Source organism: Nicotiana attenuata, chromosome 5 (assembly GCF_001879085.1).
Source record: "Nicotiana attenuata strain UT chromosome 5, NIATTr2, whole genome shotgun sequence".
Taxonomy (NCBI): domain Eukaryota; kingdom Viridiplantae; phylum Streptophyta; class Magnoliopsida; order Solanales; family Solanaceae; genus Nicotiana; species Nicotiana attenuata.
Genome location: NC_031993.1, coordinates 8137018 through 8162619, shown reverse-complemented (window position 1 = coordinate 8162619; position 25602 = coordinate 8137018). Strand labels below are relative to the sequence as shown.

General features: G+C 37.9%; 3 protein-coding genes across 3 annotated transcripts; all 3 read left to right on the top strand.

Annotated features, from left to right (window-relative positions):
- LOC109225254 (protein ABHD17C-like) lies at positions 4460-9398 on the top strand. Its single transcript, XM_019389854.1, has 5 exons — positions 4460-5063; positions 7501-7537; positions 7636-7872; positions 8019-8066; positions 8661-9398. Exons 1-5 carry the CDS (start codon positions 4762-4764, stop codon positions 9147-9149), a joined length of 1113 nt encoding a protein of 370 aa, XP_019245399.1. The 5' UTR covers positions 4460-4761; the 3' UTR covers positions 9150-9398.
- On the top strand, positions 11910-16757 carry LOC109225937 (protein argonaute 4B-like). The gene is made up of 22 exons (XM_019390745.1): positions 11910-12120; positions 12259-12424; positions 12556-12777; positions 12865-13001; positions 13082-13179; positions 13254-13351; positions 13447-13618; positions 13693-13809; positions 13894-14001; positions 14108-14170; positions 14241-14354; positions 14444-14609; positions 14695-14807; positions 14898-15035; positions 15161-15291; positions 15455-15520; positions 15736-15796; positions 15885-15996; positions 16082-16158; positions 16297-16391; positions 16472-16503; positions 16639-16757. Exons 1-22 carry the CDS (start codon positions 11910-11912, stop codon positions 16755-16757), a joined length of 2616 nt encoding a protein of 871 aa, XP_019246290.1.
- Positions 19822-25497, top strand: LOC109225253 (autophagy-related protein 16). Its single transcript, XM_019389853.1, has 5 exons — positions 19822-20116; positions 20218-20344; positions 22147-22328; positions 22673-22868; positions 24129-25497. Coding segments are annotated over exons 1-5 (1530 nt in total). The 5' UTR covers positions 19822-20114; the 3' UTR covers positions 25152-25497.

Here is a 25602-nt window from a genome sequence, read left to right as displayed (position 1 = left end):
ATACTCGGCAGCCCAGTATGCTCGAGTCTGAGCGGTATCAGCAACTTTCTTTGCTCGAGCTTGAGCAGCTTCAGCATCAGCTCGGTAGACGGCCACGATTGCCTCCGCGTCAGCCTTTACTTTTTCTGCCTCAGATGTAGCCTTTGCAAGTTTGGCGGCCAACTGAGCCTCGAGCTCCTCAATTTTCTTGGTTTGGGTTGAGCTTTCCATTTTAATGCTTTGGAGCTGACGTTCGGCCGATGACAATTGGGCTCGAGCAGCATATTTCTCCGAGGCAAGGTGGTCCATGTTTTGTTTCCACCCCAAATTCTCCATCCTCATCATGTTGACCTCCTCATGGAGCTGTTCAATCTTTTCGACCTTCTACTGAACCTGAAGGATCGAAGTATTAGTCATCATCCCCGAATTGATACATTGAACTTCTAAAAAATTTCATTGCCTGATCAATCAGGTTGGTTTGCTCTTTATGAGCTATGGCCAATTCGGCTTAGAGGTCCTTGATCTCCTCTTGTTTTTGCCCGCTGAGAAGTTTGAGGGCATTTCTCTCCTCCGTGGGCCTTTGAACGGCCTCTCTGCCCGGAATTTAGAAAACGCATCCCGATGAAGTGTCAAGGCCTATGTAGAAAGAAAGGAAATTAGGCAAGAAGAAATAAATACAAGCGTAATATCTATAAGGAGAGCTGAGACTTACCCGGCTCAGAAGTCGTTGAGCCTCATCAAGGAGACTCGATGCCTCACTCACGTCGGTAGCATCTTCGACTCCCGTAAAGCAACCACGGAAAAGGTCCTCCCCTTCTAGGCTCTTTCCACACCGGGGGTCCCCATGGCTTAGGCTTCCAGAATTTTCCCCTCAAAAAATATAGGGAGGATCGGCGAATCGCCAATTTCTATTGCCCCTAGCAAGTCATTTGGAGCGTTCTCTTCATCTTGAAGGGCTCTCTTCATCTTGAAGGGCCTCGGAGCCAGCCCCTTCAGGCACATCCACCGATTGCTCATTTTGGCGAGAGGCATCTTCAGTCTCCGACGACTCGGGGCTTTGCTCAGGTCCTCTTCCGAGATCTCCTCGGTTCGGGGTTGAATCTCTTCGACCCTCACCGGCTCAGCAGCCTTTGGGGCTTCGATGCTCCTCTTCGTTCGGGCCACCAGCTCGAAGCCATCATCTTCATTTTCCTCTTCTTCGTCTCTTAGTTGTTGAATTACATCCGCAGGCAGGACGACGGTGTCTTTCTTCGACTTACGAGCCTTACACTTCTTGGGCTTTGGAGTCTCAGAGGTCGAGACCCTTTTTCTCTTCTTATCCTTCGCCGGCTTCGAGTCCGGAGGTGAAATCTCCTCCTCCTCAGACGGGGGCCTCATGACTGCATTTTCTCCAAGGCCTGTATGAAAGGAAATCAAGTGAGTATGAAAAGAAACATTTCAGAAAAGATCATCTAATACATGAAAAGAAGCTTACCATGATTTTTGGCCTCCCATTGGCCCCTTGCCGAATCACGCCATGAGCGCTCAGCGTATGAAGAAGTCGAAGCTAATTTCCGAACCTAGCTCTCGAGGTTAGGAATTGCATCGGGCATCCAAGAGACCGCTACATCATATAAAGGGATGTCAATGAGAAGAAGCAAAGGAAACAAAACAATCTATGGAAGCTATAGGTGGGATTATACGTACGCTTCATATTCCATTCCTCGGGAAATGGCATCTTCTCGGCCGGGATTAGGTCGGAAGTCTTCACTTGAACAAACCGGCCCATCCATCCTCGGTCCTTGTCCTCGTCTATGCTTGAGAACAACACCTCGGTAGCCTGATACTGAAGCCTTATTAACCCGCCTCGATAGCGACGGGGGTTGTACAGCCTGATAAGATGGTCGAAGGTGAAAGACATCCCTTCGACCTTGCTCGCAAAGAATTGGAGCAGAATGACAATCCGCCAAAAGGAAGGATGAATCTAACCTAGGGTTATCTGGTATTGGCGGCAAAAATCGATGATGACGGGATCGACAGGGCCCAGCGTGAAAGAGTAAGTGTAAACACTCAGAAACCCTTTCACATGGGTGGTGATGTCTTTTTCGGGGGCCGAAATCACCACCTCTTTATCTTCCCAATGGCAGTCTTTCTTTACCTGCTCGAGGTCACTCTCCGTTATCAAGCATATATATCTCGACATAGGCTCGCACCGACCAGGGATCGACGAAGTCTTCTCGACTTTGAAGTCGGAATCAAGGACACACCCCTTCTCGGGAATGCACTCCTTAGGGCGTGGCTCCACCGGTGTTTTATCGCCGACCGACTTAGATGAGGAAGCCTTTTCCTTCTACGGAACGGTTTTAGATATTTTTGCCATTTCTATCTTTATTAACAAAGGGAAACGGGGATGTTTGTTGTTTGAAAGAAGAAAGAGTTAATGATCGAACTTGGAAGATTTACAGATGAAAAACTTGAAGATTTGCAGATAAACTTGAAGAACTCAAAAGGATTTTGAAGATTAGTACAAAAAATTCAAAGTAAAGTTTGAGGAAGTGAGAAGAATACCTATTTAAGGGATTCACGACGACGGTTCAAAGGCACTAGTGGCCTACCGCCAACTGACGCTCATTAATAATTTTGGGAACTGTACTGACGGGACGTTTCGGTCACTTCCGTCGCTTACGTCACGAGGATGGCGTCATCGAGGTACAAAATCGAAGGCTCAATTCGTTTCTTCTCATTACATTCCAAGAAATGAGGGGACTATCTTTATACGGTTAAAACCGGGCCTACCCGATTTTACTATTTGATCGAGACCAGGGAATTGCATCGAGGGTCAGCCTCGTGATGGATCAGACCAGGGCACGAAGACAAGGTATCAAGTTCGAGAATCGAGGTGCCTGTCGAGATCGAAGCCTGCAGCGATCGAGACCAAATATGACAGACTTTGAGCAAAGCGCAATAACGGAAAAGCGAGATATCCGTAACCGGTCGAAGATCACGACGGAAATACCGGAACAGATCAAATCAAGGGCGATTGTTTAGGCTAATCATGGAATTTACTTCCATAATTAGAATTGTATCATAGATATGATTCCTCTACTATATAAAGAGGATTCTAATAATTTTGTAAGGACCTTACATTGAGGCAGATAAAAGCAATACAATATTCTCTCTTTAATTCACACTCTCTTGTTCATTATCTTGTTACATTTTAGTTGTTCTTGCACAACTAGCTCGAGAGTATTCAAGCTCGAGGGCTGAATCCTGTTCAAACACTGATTTGCCTTATATTATTATTAATTTAATTATTACTCTTTGTATTTATCAATTGGTATTAGGTGAAATCACATATTTATGAATTTTAAGGGTAAACAACCACCCAAAACAACAATGAAAAAGACAAAAATAAATAAATAACAGCAGCAGGTGTGCAGATTGCAGGAATAGTAATGCATAAACCGCCGAAAGTGGAGCGACTGGACAATATGAGGACACGTGTACAGCAACCCCCCGAGGTCCGGTCTTCCGTCTTCATCAATCAATTTTTCTTTTAATACACTATATATATATATTTTCACTAATAGCCACTGTAATTAATCAAGTCAATAAAAAGGAAAAGACAAGGCTGAAAATGAAGACATGTGTTTAAGCAATCATTACTAAACCACTGTAAGAATCCTATGAATGAAATTATCATAAAGTTTCTGTCAACCATTCTCTCCGTTTTACCTTTGCCCTTTATTACTATTGTAGTATCAGTATGTATTAAAGGGCACTACACCAAGTTTTATTAACCACTATTTATTCATCTTGGTTATTTTAGGTAATCAACTAAACATATAATTCAGACCAATGTTTTCTATTAATAAATATAAATATAAATATAAATATATTATTGAAAAGTAACATCGTCTTCTACTATTAAGATAAATTTTAAAAAAAGAGTATCTTCATTCAACAAGAGAAGTCAGTTTCCTTATTACTTTTTGCTTTAATCTTTTCTTTTAGCGGCTCTTTGAAAAGTCAGTTTCCTTATTATCCGCTTCATATAGTTTTTTGGAGAAAAATACATAGTAGTAATATATTTTTCTGGCATAAAACTAGAGAGGAGGATATGCATATTTATCTGTTTCCTTTAATTGTTTGGATGTGAGGTGAGCTATGAATGGATAGACAAAAATAGAAGGAAAAAAGTTGTTTAATGACATAGTAACGTTACATTTAATTTCATTCTACGACCTTAGCTGCCTCAGTTAGTAGGACAAAAAAGAACAAGGAGGATTCTTATATTTTCTGTTTATCCCAAAAAAAGCCAAAGAAAAAGAGTATCAACATATAGTAATACGTAAATAAACAAACATTAAGAAAGAAACATTTCCCAGTTGGCACATTCTTTTTCAGTGATAATTCAAGCATTATAATTAGGAACAGTAATTAGAATAACTATAGTTCAAAATGAGTAGTACTACTACTATAAAGTAAAGCATGCACATGTGGCCATAGTGTAATGAATAGTAGACATCACAACTGGGGCTCACCTCTTTCACTTTTCTCATAATTTTATCTTCTTTTCCCTCTGCAAAAAAGGCCCCTCTCTCTCTCTCTCACACACACACACACACAGACACACACTTTACCATCTTCTACAGCAAAGCTGCTGAAAGGAATGTCCTCTTCTTCTTCTTTTCTTTTTCTCTGAATCCATCTAAACTCATAAATAACTTCTACTCATTTACATAAACTAATTGAAATTCATACTGCAAAGAATTGTGTGTTTTTATAAAGAAAGGATACAGAATGGGTGGGGTAACGTCGTCTATGGCGGCGAAGTTGGCTTTTTTTCCACCGAGCCCACCTTCCTACAAGATTATTACCGACCAAGTTACTGGTTTGTTACTGTTAGACACTTTTCCCCACCGTGAAAATGTCGACGTTTTGAAGCTGCCCACTCGCCGGGGAACGGAGATCGTCGCCCTTTACATTCGCTACCCAATGGCCACCTCCACTTTGCTTTACTCTCACGGTAACGCCGCTGATGTTGGTCAGATGTATGAGCTCTTCATCCAGCTTAGCATCCACCTTAAAGTCAATCTCATGGGGTATTTATTATTCTCTTTTTCCTCTCTTCCTTTATTTCAAAATTACTCCTTTTTTGTTGAATTAATGTTTTTTCATAGTTGTTAAATCTGAAGTTTTACAGTTTCGTGACTCTTTGTTCTCTGAAGAAAGAATGCTACAGTAATTGTCCCTCTGGGAAATATCAAGATTGCACCTTTTTTCAGGAATTGAGATTTAATTCAGGATAGGGACCAGGGTTTTCCATACATCATTTTTTGTCTTTCTTATCATTTATTTTGATGACTTAGTCTTATCAGCTTGAGTGATGTGGATTATTGGCTGTTGAGGAGTAGTCAAACTTGGAAGACTTAATCTTTAATTGAATCTTTTCCTATGTGATCTCATGCTTTAATATCACGATATATATTAAGTATAATCCTAATTCCTAAATGGTTCTTTGAGGTTTTTAGATAGTTCCTACTATTTACCATTATTCCGCAAATGCATTTTCTTTCCCTCTTTCCCACTTATACATGTAAAATCTATTGTCTGTTGGAGATTCTTTTGTTACTTCTGGATTTTTATGTTTGTGATAGTATTAGACTATTAGATCTAAAGATTTCTAGTCCAGGATGGTAACCACGCTGGTGTTTGCGAAGATGACTTTAACGACCTGGGAAAAACCAAGTGCTGGAGCTGAACTGATGACTACATAAACCTGATGAAATAAAATTAGAGCTGAAAATGGACTTCAATTTCCCTCATTTATATATATATACAAGCAAAAATGCGAGAAATACCAACTTTCATAACTGCAAAGAAAGCGTACAAAAAATGGCGGTTGAATCTGATGCTAATGTCTCATGCGATGGTTTTAAGATCATTCATGAAGTCATATACAAGTACAATGTGTGTGGATAAACAGCTAGATACGGTGAAATCAATACTTTTTAGAACTAAGAAGATACACTGCCTTCATCTGCAGCTTGATCAAAGGTTGATCTCGTGTTCCATTTAGTTTTCTGAACAGTTCAGGAGTTGGATAAGGGGCATTCTAGGTGTTGTGCCTTCTAAAACCTTGAAATTTTGGTATTTGGAGATACAGGGGAATTTTCTTTGGCAGGGGATGAAGATAAAGCTTTAGAGGAAAAGAATGACTTTATATGAATTGGATGTACAGTTGGCATAGATCCTTTTTGCGCAAGAATTTTGATATTTTCGCTGAATCTTCATAAACTCAGAAGATTAAAAACTTAAAAGGGAAATAAGTTTCCTAAGGTTCTACCTTGGGCAGATAATTTTCCTATCTTCTTCTCTGCCAACTGAGAAAAATGTCTAGAATTATCTTCTTTCAAGTAGTCTATACTCGAATAGAGTTCTCCTTTTGACAACTGGTGGAATGTTTGACTAGGAACTTAGATGGGAAAAGATTGTACTGATTAACTTTTGAAGAAGAAACAATAACTTTGACTAGGAACTTAGATGGGAAAAGTTGGTACTGATTAATTTCTGAAGAAGAAACAATAAGTTCAAAAATAAACAAATAAATAAATTCCGTGGTGGTTCTCTTTTGCTTAGTTATGAGTGCTGTAAAATTTGGGGATCTCCTGAGACAGCTGTGGACAATTTTATTTTGATAACTTCAAATAGGAGTTTATGATTCAAGATGCACTTGAATCAGGATTTATCACTGGAGAGAAACAAGGACTGATTAAGTTTGAAGAAAAGAGTTTCCTTTCAGCATTGTTCTTGCTGTAGTAAGTTATGAATTTTGTGTGGCTTGGTTTGTCTACTTCAATTCTGCAATACTGAGGGGTTAGTGTAGATGTATTGCTAGCCATTGTAACCTATCCCCTACTAAAAGGTTGACAAAAAAGTTTGGTCCCCAACATATGCCGGCAAGGCTTGTATTTAATCTTCTCATTTTAGCTTTATAGTTCGATTTCCATTCTAGGAGATTTCTTTTGATAAAATGCGGTATACTGAACTGCATTTCTGAAAGACTTTCCCAAAAAAGCCCCTCTCGTGACCATCACAAGCTTTTTGGTGGAATTTCCTTATGTGCCCAGCGCCCCTTACAAGCATGTTTAAATTGAGTGTAATTCTCCTTACATTTTCACATTATTTTTATGTCTTGTGTCCTTTTTTAAAGAAATTTAGAAACCTTTATTAGTCTGGCCTTAGCTAAATTTAGCTCTAACTTCTATCAATAAAAACAGTTTCAGTAAGTAGAACCTAGAGGCAGTGAAGACGCTTGATCAATATGGCTAGTTCACCATTATACACCATCTTTTCTGTTTGTAAGTTTTCCTGTAAGTTTCCCTGTTCAAGAATCTGGCATGTATTCCGTCTGAGTTCCTCATAGAATCTAGCACAAGTAAATAAGACTAATAGTTTCTCTCCATTGATCTATCATTTAATTGGAGGATAACTTGGATATATATCACCTCATTTTGTTTTGTGTTTTAAATGATCCAGATATGACTACTCTGGCTATGGACAGTCATCTGGCAAGGTAATTGGCAATAGAACTTTCCTGGAATAATAAGGCTGATTATTTCATTAAGTGCTCAGGAGCATGATCCGAATTTGATCTCTAAATGCTTTATGCAGCCAAGTGAGCACAACACTTACGCAGATATTGAAGCTGCATACAAGTGTCTTGAAGAGAGCTATGGTGCAAAGCAGGAAGACATAATTCTTTATGGGCAATCTGTTGGAAGTGGTCCCACCGTTGACCTCGCTGTTCGTTTGCCTCGATTAAGAGCAGTTATTTTGCATAGTCCCATTCTATCAGGCTTAAGGGTCATGTATCCAGTCAAACGCACATATTGGTTTGACATCTATAAGGTAAAATAGCTGTCAATTGATCTATTCAACTCTTTCAGATTCACCTTCTTGTGCCTGGTTAACTGTATTTTGTTTTTTATTTGTTATAAACAGTAGTATGTATGAAAAATCCATCATTGAACATGTTTTTTCTTGTAATTATGCAGAATATCGACAAGATCCCATTGGTGAAATGTCCTGTCCTGGTCATTCATGTAAGTAAATATCCCCTCATATACACAGCATATTTGCGTGAGTTACTCTTTAATGTGGTCTTCTGTGCAATAGATGAGATTATATTGCTTCTTCAATTGATTAACTGGCAACATATGGATATATAATGAGAAACACACACGGTGAAATATGGTTCTGCGCAGTGGAACATTATCGTAGTTTACTAGGAATATCTTGTTTAGCTCTCACAGCAGCTCTGCCTGAGCGACCATCCTTTACACAATCAAGAAGGAATCCAAAAGGATTTAATATCCAATGGACACTCAGTTCAGTACATTACTGGAGCTACGTGAAATGGTTTCTATTCTTCAACCCCGCCAAAACCCCCTCACCAGTAGGGAAAAGAAGAATAGTTATCAAGGCCACATTTCTTATGAAGTGAAACATGTTTAAAGTTGATCAGTTCAATCAATTAATTAGCTAGGCGTCAGTCCCCAACTATTTGAGATTAGTTGGATGATATCAATCTCATGTCATTCAATTTGTCTACTCCATTGTCCTATTTTCCCTCCTTTGCATGTGATCTATAGTAAATAACTTTACAGTCTTCACATGAGTCTCTTCATGTCGTGCAGGGCACTTCTGATGAAGTTGTTGACTGCTCCCACGGGAAACAACTATGGGAGCTATGCCAGGAAAAATATGAACCACTATGGCTCAAAGGGGGAACACATTGTGACTTAGAACTATACCCCGAATACATCAGACATCTGAAGAAGTTTGTATCTACTGTTGAGAAACCACCTTCTCAAAGAAACTTATCAAGAAAAAGTATAGACCGGCCTGAACAATCACGAAAGAGCACTGACTGTTTTGAAGGTCCAAGAAAAAGCACTGACCGGAGAGAGAAACCAAGAAAAAGCACAGATAAGCCCGAAAAATTGAAAAACTATGACTACAAGTTCAGTGAAGATAAGATTTCTAAGCTAAGGATGTCTTTTGATCAGGTAGAGAGGTCTAGGAGGAGTGTGGAATTTTTTGAGAAGCCTCGAAGAAGCATTGACCAGCAAATGGAAAAAGCACGAAAAAGTGTGGACTGGCTAGATAGAATAAGAGCTGGTTGATTTTGTCAATGATATTTGTAAATTTCATGATCACGTCCAAGTTATTGTGGGGGAGTATAATAGTGCAACAAGTTGACAATTAAATTATGGTTATCCGGTGTTTGGGTGTGTTTTAGTTAATGTTCAACGGAGCATAACTTGTTTTTTCCTTTGTGCTTCTACTTTCTGTTGTTAAAAGAACAAGTGAGAAATATAGTTTGACATCTCATTACAGTTCTGAGTTTGATTAAGCGGCATGCATTTTGTTCTTGTTTTATCAGACGAGCTTTACCTTCCTATACCACATATGAAATCTTATTACCCTCAATGTTTAAGGTTTGAGTTAATTACATTTCAGTATACCAAATTACCATTTATATACCATAGTTCAAATAAGGGATATAATTAAGGGTGCATTTATATTAGGCATAATTATAGGACCGTATTTTTCCACTTCCCCCTCCCCACGTTTTACCTTTACCACGTAATTTCTCTCTTCTCTCGTGATTTTTCGGAAATCAGAAGTGCTTACTGCCCGGCGGCGCTGACGACGGAGACAATTGTCGGTACGGCGGCAAGCGGCAGCAGGAGATCGAACAGTGTGTGACTGGTCATGGTGATGATGGGGTTTTTTCTTTCTTATTTTTTTTTTGAAAGATGAAGAAGAGAGGACTGAAGAGACAGAGGTGATGAAATAGTTCTATGCAGAATAGTGACTTGTAGTTTTGACATTTCAAAGAAGATATATTCAACTATGCTAAAGTCTTTGGACAAATAGGACTGAAGAGACAGAGGTGATGAAATAGTTCTATGCAGAATAGTGACTTGTAGTTTTGACATTTTAAAGAAGATACATTCAACTATGCTAAAGTCTTTGGACAAATAAATGCAGTTGAATTGTAGATAAATTATAGAAATTGTAGAAAAATTATAGAAAAATTAATCTACAATTTATCTACAAGATATCTACAAACTGGATACATTGAATTTTAATATCCCAATTCCCATTTCAATTGTAGCATAATTGACATTTTCGACATAATTGCGTTTTTTATGAAGATTTGTAGAAGTTTTAGTCTTCCCAATCTACAATTTTTCTACAATTTATCTACAATTCTACAATTTATCTACAATTTCTGGAAATATGTCTTCTTCTTTTTCTACAATTTATCTACAATTTATGGAAAATATATGGAAAAACAGATTTTTTCAACTTTGAGTTGTTGAAACTCGAAAATTTGAATTGTTCGTTCATTTTTTTTCTCGAGAATTTGAATTGTAGTTCTGGAGAAAAATACGCAGATGAGAAATCTCCTTTCCCTTTTTAAAAATTGAATTTAATGTAGAATCAATTAACACCAAGATTCTCTCCTTAATTTTAGCGCGTTTTTTAGGGAATATTCTGCCCTTTTAATGCCTAATAATCGAATGGTATATAAATTGTAGTTTAAGTGTGGACTGGGCGGGTAATTAACAAACTATGCACATTTAGGGTAATAAGGTTTCATATATGGTATAGTTAGGAAAAAATCCCTTTAAAAATCTCACCCCGATTCCCTCCCCTCCCCCCCCCCCCCCCCAAAAAAAAAGTTTGGGCTAAGTCGGACGAGTGATCTGATACCTGTGTTGCTGGAAGGTATCAGGTTGCAGGTAGTCAATAAAATAGTCCAGGTATACGCAAGCTTATCAGGTCAAAAAAAAAAAAAAATAGCCTGGTGCACAAGGCATCCCGTGTTCACGAAGAGGGCCGCACCCAAAAGATTACGTGCCGCACTCTAAAGGGTGTGATGTAGATAGCCTACCCTAATGCAAGCATTAATGGCTGCTTTCACGGCTCAAACATAGGTCACACGGAGATAACTTTATCATTGCTGCAAGCTCCCTTCATGCAAGCTTATTAGGTCTATTGGTCAAAAAAAAAAAAGGGGGAGAGAAGTTAGGGAATGAAGGTGTTGGGGGAAGGGGGGGGGGGAGTTGCAGCCTTGCAGACACCATGCATCCCGGCACCTTGCTGGACAGAGGTGGTACCTAGTGACTGGGAAATTTTCAAGTACGTTAAAGAGGTTTTCCTTAATGCTTTTTGGAATATTGCACGACTCAACCTGCAGAAATAAGGATTAGGACTTCAGCACAAGAATGTCTCAAATCATACATAACCTTTTGGAAATGTATTAAACATGTGGAACTGCCCAGAATTTCTACAGTACGTCTTGGCTAGAAAAGAGGCAAGAACATCAATAGTCATGGCACTATACAGATAAGGATGAATCCCTGTACCTTCTACCCTTTTGTACTAGCTGCTCTTCCTATTTTACCATATGTGTAAATACCTTCTCTTACCACAATGACTATAACATGATTAACGTTTCTGATATTCTCACTAAAGTATATGTTAGACTATAAATGAAGAACACATTCCCCAAACCATTAAGTGTTTGAAACACCATTTTCTAATCGTTCTCGTCTTTACGTAAAGAACTTGTGGTCATCTCAAGGTAATATTCTTCTTCAATATGATACAAGAGCAGATTGTTGTCCTCACAGCTAATATGTTGTCCTCTTTCGAGTATTTCCATTTAATTTATCTGATGAAATAAGAAATATGGCTGTCCAGATAGACTATAACTTGTAAGGATTATGCTTCTACACAATCTAGTTCGTCATTTAGTTTGTTCATTTGTTTTATGCTTTCATAAGATGATATAGCTCTATTCACTTAAGCGCGTTATCTGTGTTGCTACTTTGTCAATTTATTCTACACAATTTAGGAAGCAGCAGTCAATGGCGTCTAAAGGGATGTTGTCAAATTTGCCACCACCTCCCCAAGAAATCCCCCAAAATGTGGTTCCCATGCAAGTTGAACCAGGGAAAGGTTGCGGATCACTTAGCGAGAGATTAAGGCCAAATTTTAACCAGATGAACGGACCTCGTCCAGGGGTCAAGGGAAAGAAGATACTTCTGCTGACAAATCATTTTAGAGTACGCTTTCAAGGTGGCACAAGCCACCTACATTCATACAGTGTAAGTTCATTTTATCTTGGTTTGATTAGTACATGGAAATTTGCAGAGCTAAAATATGGCTCTTTTAACTTGTGAAAGGTTAATGTCCACTAAAAAAATGGGGACCCAGTCACCCGAAGGAATTTGATTAGAAAAGTGATTCAAAAACTCTGGGAGATATACAGCTTAGAGTTAGGAGAGCAAGCATTTGCTACTGACGGGCAACAGAGCCTTTTCACCGCTTGTCCTCTACCAAAGAAGAAGCTAGAGTTCACAGTTGTGCTTGATGTTGCAACGTCGAAAAGGTAATATAAAGGCTTTAAGCATTTCGTTCGATCATCAAATGGGTAATAATTCATCTAGCATCATTTTTTTCTGTAAATCATTTTTTCTTTTGGTCTTTTCGGATGGCTGGCTTTGTCTTTAGCAATAAGACAGATGGCAACCTTAGTGGCAATGGAGACTTCAGCGAGGGTGATCAACAGAGGCAGAAGACCATATCCGGATTCAAGACTTTCAAAGTACAGATAACATTTGTTTCCATCATCCCATTTCAGTCGATGCTTGATGCACCAAATGGAGTAAAATCAGGAAATAATGAAGTTCTGAGAGCATTAGACACCATTTTGCAACATTTTAATGCAAAGAGGTGCATACTAATTCACCAAAAGCAAGCTATTTCTAGCCATTAAATCAATCTTCACTTTCTGTGTTCCCCCTTTTTTGTCCTCGACAGGAATTGCCTTCTGCTCCGCCAATCATATTTCCCCAACGAGATAAGGAACTTCATGGACTTGACTGGTGGTATCCTTGGATGCCGAGGTTTCCATTTGAGTTTCCAATTTGTCCAAGGTGGATTATTTTTTAATCTTGGTAAGTTAATGTATTTTCCCTTGTATTCCTTCTAACCATTTCTAGCAGTTTTAGTGATGCTTCTAACTTAACTTGGACAGATGTATCTACTACAACAATTATACAACCAGGTCCACTAGTTAACTTTCTAATGGCCAACCAAAATGTGGATAATCCCTTCAAAATCGACTGGACTAAGGTTACATCAACTTTCAACATCTCTCCTGGATTTTGCTGAAATTATGTGTTTAATCCAACTTTCTACCACTGCAGGCAACGGGAATCTTAAAGAATCTCCGAATTAAGCTATCACACTCCAATAGAGAACACAAAGTCGCTGGACTTAGTGACAGGCCTTGCAAAGAGTTGAAGTAAAGCCTTCAGCTTCTAAATTTTTTCCTTAATTCATTCTCGTTTTTCATTCCAATAATTTGTTTCTCTTTCCATTATGCTGTTTATTAAACAGGTTTCTTCTGAGACTGAAGGGATCCCATGATCAAAATGACAATGTCCAGACTGTTGAGTTGACAGTTTATGATTATTTTATTAGGAGACGCGGAATAGAGCTCAGTTATTCATCAAACTTGCCATGCATCAACGTGGGGAGTCAGCATCGTCCCCAGTTCATTCCTATTGAGGTAGTAGTTTTTATTTGCTTCTGTTTTTTCTTGTTATCCCAGTTCTTAATGTAATTTCTTGGATATTCCATTAGCTCTGCTCTTTGGTCTCCTTACAACGATACAAAGAGGAATTATCCATATACCAACGATCCTTGCTACTGAAGAAGTTGAGCCAAAAACGGATGGAAATCATCAACGATCTTAATGAGGTAGCTTCACACCCCTTTACTCGTTTGACAATCTATATTTTCAGACTTGAGGCATAATGCTGAAAATTATTTCTGCTTTACTAGGAACTTAAAACCAACAATTATGACACAGACCCCATGCTACGAGCTTGTGGGATCTCAATTAATAAATCATTTACTCAAGTAGGAGGACGTATTTTATCTCCACCACTGGTAGGATCTTAGTTTGATATCTAAATTCCTTTTTTTTTTTAAAATTATTATTATCATTATAACTTGATATCGGATGGCTCATACTTCCAAGTTGCTTCAATTTCAGTTGAGGGTGGGAAACAAGGTAGGTCTTGTTCCTAAAAGGTCTCGTTGGAATTTTAATGACAAGGTGATTCACATTATTTTATCTAATATCTATTTGTTCTGATTGAGGAGGACATCATTAACCTCTCATGCAGAAGTTTGCAGAGCCAAAAGGCATTGAATTCTGGGTTGTGGTTAACTTCTCTACTGGGTTTGACATTCGTTCTTCATACACCGAGCTGGCAAAATTGGGTGCAATGAAGGGAATGGTGATATGAATGACTTCTACAAGATACTTGACACATGCAAAGCTTTCTAGTTATTCACTGAATAGCATATAATTTTGTCTTTGTTGCAGCACATTCGGCCCCCAGCATTTGTTTTTGAAGAGAATCCTAAGCATAAAAAGAAACCGGGCTCTGTTCGAGTGGACCTGATGTTTGAACAAATAATTTCAAAATTTTGCAAGGATCCTCCTCGATTCATTCTCTGCTTTCTTCCTACGAAGTTTTCTGCTTTATATGGTTGTAGAAATGTATACATTCAGATCTACAATTTTTACTTTATTGGTTACTTGAATGACTCAATTTACTGTTTTGACTGTCTTAGGTCCGTGGAAGAAAAAGTGCCTTGTGGACTTTGGAATACGTCACCAATGCATTGCAATGAACAGAGTTGACGAAGCTTATCTTGCTAATGTTATCTTAAAAATGAATGCAAGAGTAGGGGACACATAATACATGCTTGGATACCTTTCCCTGATTTGCATATGTTTTTTTGTTTTTAAATTCTAATTTGTGGTTTTCTTGCAGCTTGGTGGTATAAATTTTATGCTATCAGCTGAAGTTTCACAGACCATACCCCTGGTTTCTAAAGTTCCTACATTGATCTTAGGCATGGATGTTAGACATGCTGCTTCTGCACGGTCAGATTTACCCTCCGTTGCTGCAGTAAGTCCTATTCTTGTAACATTCGCAAGTAGCCATCCTTCATTTTATAACTTCTGTGGCTGAATATTTTTGCACAGTAAAGCTTGCTGTAATTTGATAGTAATCTCCCTATTTTTGTGCATTAGGTGGTCGGTTCTAGACAGTGGCCAATGATTTCTTTTTATGCAGCATCTATTCGTGTCCAACCTCCTAAGACTGAAACTATACATTCACTCTTTAAACCAGTTTCAGAAGGGGAGGACACGGGCATAATCAGGTATGATTCTTTCCTATGCCTTCAACAACCCTTCATCTCATTTTTGGTTTGCTTGGACTGAAAAGCATATAGGACACGAACGATGATGAAGTTGGGACTCATATCAGGAGTTTGGTATAGGTCGTCTGAAGCATCTTAGGCTAAATATTTTTGTTTGTACTAGGGAGCTGCTGATGGATTTTTATGCAAGTTCAGGGAAGAGGAAGCCTGCTCAAATTATTATATTCAGGTCCAAAATCTTGAATTGATGTCCTCTACGTCCATCATAATAATACTATTATTCTCTCGCTCATTATCAGATTGAGTATTATCTTGAGATTGCATTCTTGTTTGCCTATGTATAGTCCTTGCAAACCTCAAGGAGATGGGGGCTAATTAGGATTTTACTCACATATATGAACGTCAAAAGACTTGTAAAAGGTTTTGCTAATGCAAATTTTTCAGGCAAGGTTTATGTGAAAGTCAATTCAAGCAAATTATTAACGAAGTGGAGGAAATTATTAAGGTTTGTACTGTTATCCGTTATGATCAAGGCATATTTAAATTCTGCCATGTTGCTCGCGATTCTTATTTCACTTTATGGACCACTATAGGCCTGTAAGTTCCTGGATGAGACTTGGTCTCCTAAGTTCACTCTAATTATTGCACAAAGAAGACACCACACAAAGTTGTTCCAACCTGATTCCAGTGAAAATATTCCTCCTGGTGAGCTTTCAAACCCCTACAAATTTAAGTATTAGTGAAAACACCAGCATAATATAAATACATTTGAATACTTGTCTAATGGCAGGCACAGTCGTTGATACTAAAATTTGTCACCCGCTGTATAACAACAACTTCTACATGTGTGCACATGCAGCAAGAGTTGTGAGTATTTTACTAGCAAATTAACGTTTTTTGATGAAAACTCTGAAGCAACGCTTTGTCACTTACATAGATTGTTCAGTAAGGTTTAATATACCTGTATTCACTATATAATGTAAAAGAACATAATCCAAATTTCAGGGGACTAGCAGGCCTAGTCACTACTTTGTTTTGCTGGATGAGATTGGCTTCTCGTCGGATGATGCACAAGAACTAGTCCATTGTTTATGCTACGTGTAAGTTCGTCGTGCTTATGCCTGAGTTTTACCCATTGTTTGAACTACTCTGATCTTTTCTAGTTTGCCTAACAATTTAGGTCTCAGAGATGCACCAGTGCTATATATGAAGGTAAGAACTAGTTATCAAGCCTAAGTAAAATGGATTGCTACAACTTTTTTTTCTCTCTTGATTCTGAATGACTTAAGCAGAACCAATAATAGGAAATAGTTTGCCAACTAAGTTGTCATCCTTTGATCTTTACAGTGGCTCCGATTCGTTATGCTCGTTTGGCTGCGGCTCAGATGTTAGAAATTATGAAGACTGAGGGGCCTCAACTGCCAAAGTTGCACAAAAATATCAGGGACACAATGTTCTTCTGCTGAGCTGTTGTACCACAATCTGTTAAAATGTGCAGTTTCTTTGTGCTATAAAGGCATTGGGAATTTGGGATTACAATAGAAATCTCTCTCTGATCAAATTAAACCTCAGGATGGGTTTATTGCTCTATCAGTATAGACAGTAGGACAACTATCTATTTACTGCAGCATTTTGTTTTCTTTTAATAGCAATGGCAACTTATTTTCTTGTATTCTCAATGCAAGTGTTATACTCTACCATGAATCATATCTTGTGGTGAAAGTAAAAAGTATGGACACAATGTGAAGAAAGAAAAACATTTCACCACAATGAATTTCTTTTTGGTAACCATTGTCGGAAGACGTAAATTTATTTATAGCAACAATCGCGCTTCAATCTCAAGTAAGTTGGGGTCGGCTATATGAATTCTCAATGACTACGTTTCTCCATTTTAAGCTCAACATGTCATACTCTTATTTGATGAAATAATTTATTCACATTCAGTGTTTATCCCCAAATCATATAAGTTTAACATAATTAATTGGTAATAGAAATGAGGTGCGAAGCATAATAATTAATTATGATTAAGTAATAAAAATATATGTAAATGATACATCTTGATATAAACATTAGTATAAATTTTTTCCATTGGTCTATTGGTCACAAAGTGGCTATTTCCCCTTATGTCCCCCCTTTCTATGTAGTTGACCATTACTCCATTACTAATCTCATATAAGATCTGCTCTGATACTAGCCACAACAGTGTAGTAGTTTATTTCTTTCAACATGTTTGAGCCTCATTTTCTAGATTTTTCAAATGTTGTCATCTTTTTTCTGTAGATAGTTTTATTAAATTTTAATAGTACAAAAAGTTTTACTTATTATAGATAAAAATGGTAGTATTATTTAATTTCTCTTAAAAAAAGTCAATTATGATCTCGTTTATTAATGGACAAAGTAACACTCATAATCAACTACTCCATTTCTAAATAATCATGTAAAACAAAAGCAGTGGCATACGTAGGATTTTTCACAAGCGGTGTCACTATTTCTAGTAAGAGGCCCGTAACAGTCAAAAAATATTTTGTGGAGCCAAGGGAGTTGAAAACCAAGACCTTTCACAACAAACTTGAAGCTGTCAACCACTAGACTACTAAGCTGTTTTGTTGTAAGTAAGGGTGTATTGTGGGCCAGGCCCAGCCCGGGGCAAACGGGCCGGTCTGTAGCGGTCCAAAAAGCCCACAGTGGGCCGGTCCTTACCAAAAAGCCCGCGAGCCCGGGCCGGTTCAACCGGGCCAAACGGGCCTAACGGCTATCTTTTAAATTTTTTTTTTTTTAAAAAAAGGGCCAACGGTCAGAAATTTAAAATGTAGCCGTTGGCCTGCAATTTTAGCCGTTTGGCACTTTCAAAAATAGCCATTTGGCCCTCAAACTTTGTTTTAACCCCAAATTTTGTATAATTACACTTTTTCCCTATTCTCAACTATAAATACCCCCTCATTCTTTTATTTTTACTCACAAATTCATCAATCTCTCTCAGTCTCTCTCAATCTCTCTCTAATTTTCTTCTATAATTGCTTACTTTATTATTGCAATTTCGTGAAAAATTGTGAAGTTGGTGAATTGAAGTATTCAAGTCTTCAACGATATTCAATTTTCAAGAAGTTGTTCGTCAATTCGGTAAACTCGTTTCAACTCTTAAGTTTTAATATTATAATTTTGTTTGTTTTAGTTTGTATAATTATAATTAATATGGCATTTTCTTTGAAAAAAATGTTTGGTGGTAAGGAAAAATCTAAAATTGGTGAATCTAGTCGCCAAGATACTACTCTTCCCCCGGCTCCCCGACCCAGACCTGTTACCCGTCCTCCTCCACCTGTTATTCTTGATAGTGATACCCTTGTTTTCAATTTTCCGATAGTCAATTTTGCCATGATGTTGCACCAGGTCAACAATTAAATGAAGAAGTTATGAATGCTCTTTATTCTAATCAAACTATCTTTGAAAATGATGAGGAAAATGATGATTTAGATGAAACGCAACCGAATTTAGATGATACACCTACTAGTCCTGTTAATGGTGGTATTAGCACCTTGTTGTGCTCATTCCATTGGGGGGAGGAAGACTAAAAAAGATATTGCCATTTTTGTTAATGTCGTAATAATAATAATTATAATGCATTCCCTTGAATATCTCTTTGCAATTCTTTTTTTTTTTTGTTTAAATTTGACTCTTTAGAAGATTTAAGTTACAATTCTATAATATATTTACCTATTCAAAGCAATTTACGCGAAGGACTCTCTTTAACAGAATACATCATTTCTTGCTACGGAGCCCGTAAAGGAGTTGTGGATACTGCTGTACGAACATCAGACGCTGGATATCTCACTCGCAGACTTGTTGAAGTAGTTCAACACATTGTTGTACGTCGAACGGATTGTGGCACCGCCCGGGGTATTTCTGTGAGTCCTCGGAATGGGATGATGCCGAAAAGGATTTTTATCCAAACATTAATTGGTCGTGTATTAGCAGATGATATATACATGGGTCTGCGATATATATATATATATATATATATATATATATATATATATATAACATGTCTTAGATAAAAAAATTTCAAAAAAAAATAGTCCGGACCACTTAGGCCTGGCCCATTTAGCCCGGGACTTGTGGGCTTAGGCCCACAACGGGCCGGTTCCATCCTTTGGGACCGTTTGGCCCGGGACCGCCAGAGCCCAGGCCGCCAAAGCCCAGGCCCGTTAGGCCCGGCCCCGGCCCAGAATACAGCATTAGTTGTAAGTGGTGTCACTTTTAATGATTTTATCTTGTATTTCTGTTTTACTTATTATTTTTATATATATAAATAGTAAAAAATTTGGACGAAGCGGTGTCCCATGACACCGCTTGGGTCCATATAAATCCGCCCCTGAACAAAAGTCAAAGGGAACAAACAAATTAAGTGGGAGAATTTTTTAAATTTTCCAGCCAAAGAAAAGGATAATTCTTTTCCACTTTTTCCTTTTTGAGTTTATCATGTATCACGTGGGATTGGATCGAAACGTAAAATTAATCATAAAACGTATAATATCGGGGGACAACTTTGAGGATTGGTACGAATTTAATCTTTCCAATTTTCCCCAAATTTGATATAGAGGGATAAAACGGAGCATCCGACCCGACTCGGGATGATAGTGACGTGATGACGTGGCATGATTTGTGAGCAAAAAGATCAACGTCAGCTGCTGCCTATGGTGACCCTAACGATCTTCTCTTTCTTCCCCAGCAAAACATCGTCTTCTTATATTTAAGCCGAAGCCAAAAACAGGAAAAATTGAATCTGAATTTGCAGATAGAGTGTCTGATTCGGCAACTGATCAAATATGTAAGCTGTAAAAATATTTATTTTGAAGTTTTAGAATACTCAGAACTGATTTGCGTGACTTTAGTTGAATTCTGATGATTTTTTGTTGTTGTTTGTGTTAGGTCATACGAAGAAGTTGCTGTTGGAGCAATTAGGGATGCTTTAAAGGCTCTAAGAAAGCGGCATTTAGTGGAGGAAGGGGCTCATGCCCCTGCTTTCCTTGCCCTCACTCGGCCTCTCGTTTTGCAGGTCCCCGCCCCCTCTATTCTTCAGTTGCCTTTTTTTTTTTTTTTAAATCTGAGTTTCGTAATTTGGTTGATTTATGTTTTGATTACGCTTGATGGGTGATGACTTCATTGAGTAATGATCATATCTACTGCACGCAAGTTTCACAATTTTGTCAAAACTAATGATTTACAACAAAGCCTTTTGTTTTTATTGAACAAAGAGATTGTATGGATGTTGATGATTATATACTTTTCACACTTAAAATCAGTAAATGAGTTGTCCGGCATACAGTATCTTGGACGTATTTCAATTTGGCATTTTCATTTATGTTTTGTTTGTTTGACAGGAACATTCTATGTCGGTAGAATTTCATTAAATTTTTTGTTTATGGCTAATAATTAGGCCTGTACATTAGTTGATTTCCCTGGTTTTATGTCTGTTTGGATCATGGCGGACTTCCAAAATTTTCAACTTAGATGTATCTTTTGTCTATTCTTTTATGTGATCTTGTATCAATCTTAGTGTTTGAAACAAACATTATTCATCTATACACTATTTCCTAAGTTTGAGCTTTAAACAATCAAGTATTCCAAGTCACAAACGGATGGACCTTGTTCCCCATCATTTTTTTGTTTTGTTTTGGGGGATCAAGACCTTGTTCCCAATCAGTTATGGGCTACCACCTCCTCCAGCTCCTTTAGACAATAAAACAAGCAAGATAGAAGTTAAACAAATAAGAAAATTGAAAGCTTAGACCATTAATGTTTATGCATAAACAGAACAGAAGGTAAATTTTTTTTTGTTTGAATTGATGTGATTAACAACATACGAAAGAGCTCTTTGTATATGAGTTTGAGCTAATAAAATAAGAAAACTTTCCTAATTCTTGGGATTCTTAAATATTATGATAATAATGAAATAATCTGTATGTGAATTGTGACTATGTTCCCTCAAGCTCAAGTCGGATTGGGGGGGGGGGGGGGGGCGACAAAATGAAATTTAATCCTATCCTGAGAGGCATCCATGAGAAATGACTGAATTTGAAATCACGCATGCTGCCAGCTTATCAAGACTACCGACAAAGACTGTCATACTGTCAGCATTACCAGATCTTTGTTCAAATCATAGTGCTAAATAAATGATAAGATAATAATATGATGCTGATTTGGCAAAAGTTAGCCATTAACTTGAAATGTGAACTAGCCTACTTACTTGACAACCTCAACACCATGAATGGAGGACTTCATGATCGCGGTTTCGCCGTTGCTTTCATCTTAACGAGACTCAGCTCCAGAAGACAGAACTTGGTACAATGTGAAACTAGAAAAGAAAAGAGAAAAATTCTTGTTGAATAGAGTATTAACAACATATAAGAGGACTCTGTGCATAGGAGCATTGAGCTGATCAAATAAGGAAAGTTATTCTTTGTATTCCTATTTGTTATGACATGATAACTGAATATGTTTTACATAGTATTCCTGTCGATTCTCTTGACTTCCATTGACTTTCAAGAAAAACATAATCGTTAAGAATGTATGTAATATGTTTAATATTTCTCTTTACTATTAAGTTTTAACAGTTCATATTTTTAAGTTTTTGCCAGGTGATGAGTCACTTGCCATGCATGATGTCGAATTTACTTATCGCCCTTAATGTCATGCTTAACGAATGAGATGCAAGTTAAACTGACCAACTGCAGCTTTCTACAACGAATTTTTAACTACAACCATCGAATGTGGAATTTCTTGCACTAGGTCACTTCTCTTCTAGGTATATATTGCTGAAAAAGGGTTCTTGTGCTTATGTAGTTCCTATGATTTTAGGGTTCAGAGTGGAAAGAGAAAGCTGAAAATCTTGAAGTGGAACTTCAGCAATGTTACAAAGCTCAAGCACGTCTGTCGGATCAGCTTGTGGTGGAAGTAGCTGAATCAAGAGCATCAAAATCTTTAGTTCAAGAGAAGGAAGCTATCATTACTGACCTTCAGAACGAGCTAAACGAATCAAGGTGTTATTCTCATCCTCTTAATCATTTGCCATTCTAAATTATACTCTTACCTTTTTGCGGAAAAAAAATGCGAAAAGCAAAATGAAAAAAAGAAGGGACAGAAATAAAGAACACAATAGGGATTGGTTAGAATTCTTTAGCAATATGACATGTTACCAAGTTTTGATTCTGTTTCAAGCTTCTGAAAGTGCCTTCATATTTAAGATCATAACGAGTATCTTAGTTTCCCAATTTACCAAATAAAAGTTTACTATTTATGTCCTAAGATGAGCTCAGCAAGTTTACTTTGGATGCGCGGATGGAGTGTAACTGCTCTATTACTTTCTTTGATGGGTGTGCTGCAGGGATGAATGTTCTCGTTTAACTGAACTTCTTGCGGAAAAGACTAAAGCTTTGGAATTGATTATGGGTGAGCACCAGGACCTTAAAGCACAACTTGAAGCAATGACTCTGAGAGCAAACAATGCTGAGGCAGAAAATAAAACGTTAGTTGATCGTTGGATGCTGCAGAAGATGCAGGACGCTGAGCGCCTTAACGAGGTGTTGAGTAATTCCTGCTGTTTATCCGTTGCGTGCTCTGCTATTTGTAGCTCTTTAATATTTAAGCTCAATTGTTCATAAAAAATTGAGTGTTCATCAGTCTTCGATACTGTCAGAGAGCTGAAATGCGTACTTTTGTTGCAGTAAACTATGTTTTTTTTAACTAGTGGTAACCGCAATTAAAAAAATCTTCATTAATTTAGGCTTGTTGTCATGAAGATTTCCCTACACTTAATATAACCCTCAACCTTGTTCTTCCTACAACTATTGTTCTTGTTGCCCATCCATGTGGTACGTTCGTTTTTTTTAATAATGGTGGTGTCAAGGCTAACTTGTGCGCACCTAGAGTATTCCACCGGGTACTTGCTCTCTCCCACCAACACAAGTATCGGGTAATTCTGCTCATCAAGGCTTAGGAAGATGGGAAAAAATCATCTAATATTTTTTATCTCTGCTGGGAGCTGAACCTTGGTCTCCTTTCATTTTCACCCACTTCATTGACCGCAAGCCACACCTTGGGTTCCATCCATTCGGCGCATTCTATTTTTTGAGACTTCAATGATGAAGAACTACTACTAAATTTAAGCTTACTTTTAGTATAATCTACTGCTTTTGGGATGTGGACAAAAGCTAACCCAGGATAAAGAATTATCATATTTTATGATCGTTCAAATTGTAATTTCTTGTGGTTTTCTGAATATGCTGAAAGAAAGCACCCATACTGATACTCCAGATGCTCAATATTTTACTTTCGCTCATGCTGGAGTGGCTGGTGAGGAATTCATTTCTGGGGTATCTCCAATATTTACAGTTCATAATGACTTTTTCATGTCAATGAAGTGTAGAGTTTCTGAAATCTGAAAATGAACTGCTAGCGAGGATTATTATTGGTTGGTCAACATGTATTTATTCAAGGAATGGTAGATGGTATCTTTGCACTTTTATTGCGAATAGGGCTTAGCAACTGTTTGGCAGTAGTCCTGCATGCTAAAAATTTTAATCATGTTAGTCTGCTGCCAAAAATAGGAGGCAAGCTCCATCTGTTAACAAGTTATTCTACTGTGAATCTTCCCTGTAATCTGAACAAAATTCAAATCTTTGACAAGTTGGGCTAATTCGTTGGAACTACCAATGATCATTTTCATTTCTCCTAATAGAATAGTAGGGTTAGGGGAACTGCGTTTTCAGTCAGTATTCTTATATGTTTTACCATGGATAGGTTCTCTTGCATTTACTTATTTGCTACTTTTGTGGTTCTAGGCTAATGCTCTCTATGAAGATATGCTGGATAAGGTCAAGGCCACCAGTATAGAGAAACTTGCTCGTCAACAAGTGGATGGTGTGGTCCGCCAAAGTGAAGATGGTGCAGACTTCTATGCAGAATCTTCCCTTCCTAGTATATGCAAGCAAAGAATCCCCGCCCATGATGGTGGATGTGCCTCGATTCTTTTTGAGTATAACTCCAGTAAATTGATAAGCGGTGGGCAGGACCGGGCAATTAAAATGTGGGATACTACAAGTGGATCATTAAGCAACAGTCTTTACGGTTGTCTGGGTTCTGTCCTCGATCTTTCCATTACACATGATAACAAATACATCATTGCAGCAAGTAGTTCAAATAACTTGTATGTGTGGGATGCAAATTCAGGCAGGATACGACATACTCTTACTGGGCATGTAGACAAAGTTTGTGCTGTAGACGTGAGCAAATTTTCAAGTCGATACGTGGTGAGTGCTGCGTATGATCGTACCATAAAAATTTGGGATCTGCAGAAGGGCTACTGTACTAACACTATTATCTTCCACAGTAACTGTAATAGCCTTTCGTTTAGCATGGATGGCCTGACCATTTGTTCCGGTCACGTCGATGGGAGTCTTAGATTATGGGATATTCAGACAGGGAAGCTTCTGAGTGAAGTTGCTGCACATTCACAGGCTGTTACATCAGTTTCACTCTCTCGAAATGGAAATGTAATATTAACCAGTGGGAGAGACAACTTGCACAATCTATTTGATATTCGTACCCTTGAAATTTGTGGCACTTTCAGAGCGAATGAAAACCGAGTTGCATCTAATTGGAGTCGTTCCTGTATCTGTCCAGATGACAGTTATGTTGCTGCTGGTTCTGTTGATGGATCTGTTCATATTTGGTCAGTAGCAAACGCTAAAATGGTAAGCACTTTGAAAGAACACACGGCCCCTGTTCTATGTTGTTCATGGAGTGGTCTTGGTAAACCTCTGGCTACCTCGGATAAGAGTGGAATCATATGTATTTGGTCATAGTATCACTTCAGAGTTCGGAATGCTCTAGTGTTGAGTAGTGACAAGATTGTTCAGCCGTTATAGATTGCTCAGTAATTCAGCTTTCAGTCCGGATCTTGAGTGTGTCAGTGTTGATTTTAGATGTGAAAGCTCAATTTAAGACATCATATTGACTGTGAAGCCATAAATGGGTATCCTCCATCCGAAGATCATGCCAAAAGGCTGACATTGTAAATAAATTAAGCTTCTAAGCTGAAAAAGTAGAAATCTTCAATTGATATTGATTGGAAAGTAGATATTGATTGTCAAATGTTCATTATTCATGGAAAAATAAGGTGGTCTTTCGTGGTGATAATTTTCATGTGTATATTTTGTGTTCAGAAGTTTGGCTGTTGAGCTTAGTGTTGCTTGTAGTTGGGGTCACAAAATTAGCGCATTCAAAATGATTGGGCGGGTGGGTCAATTTGGACAT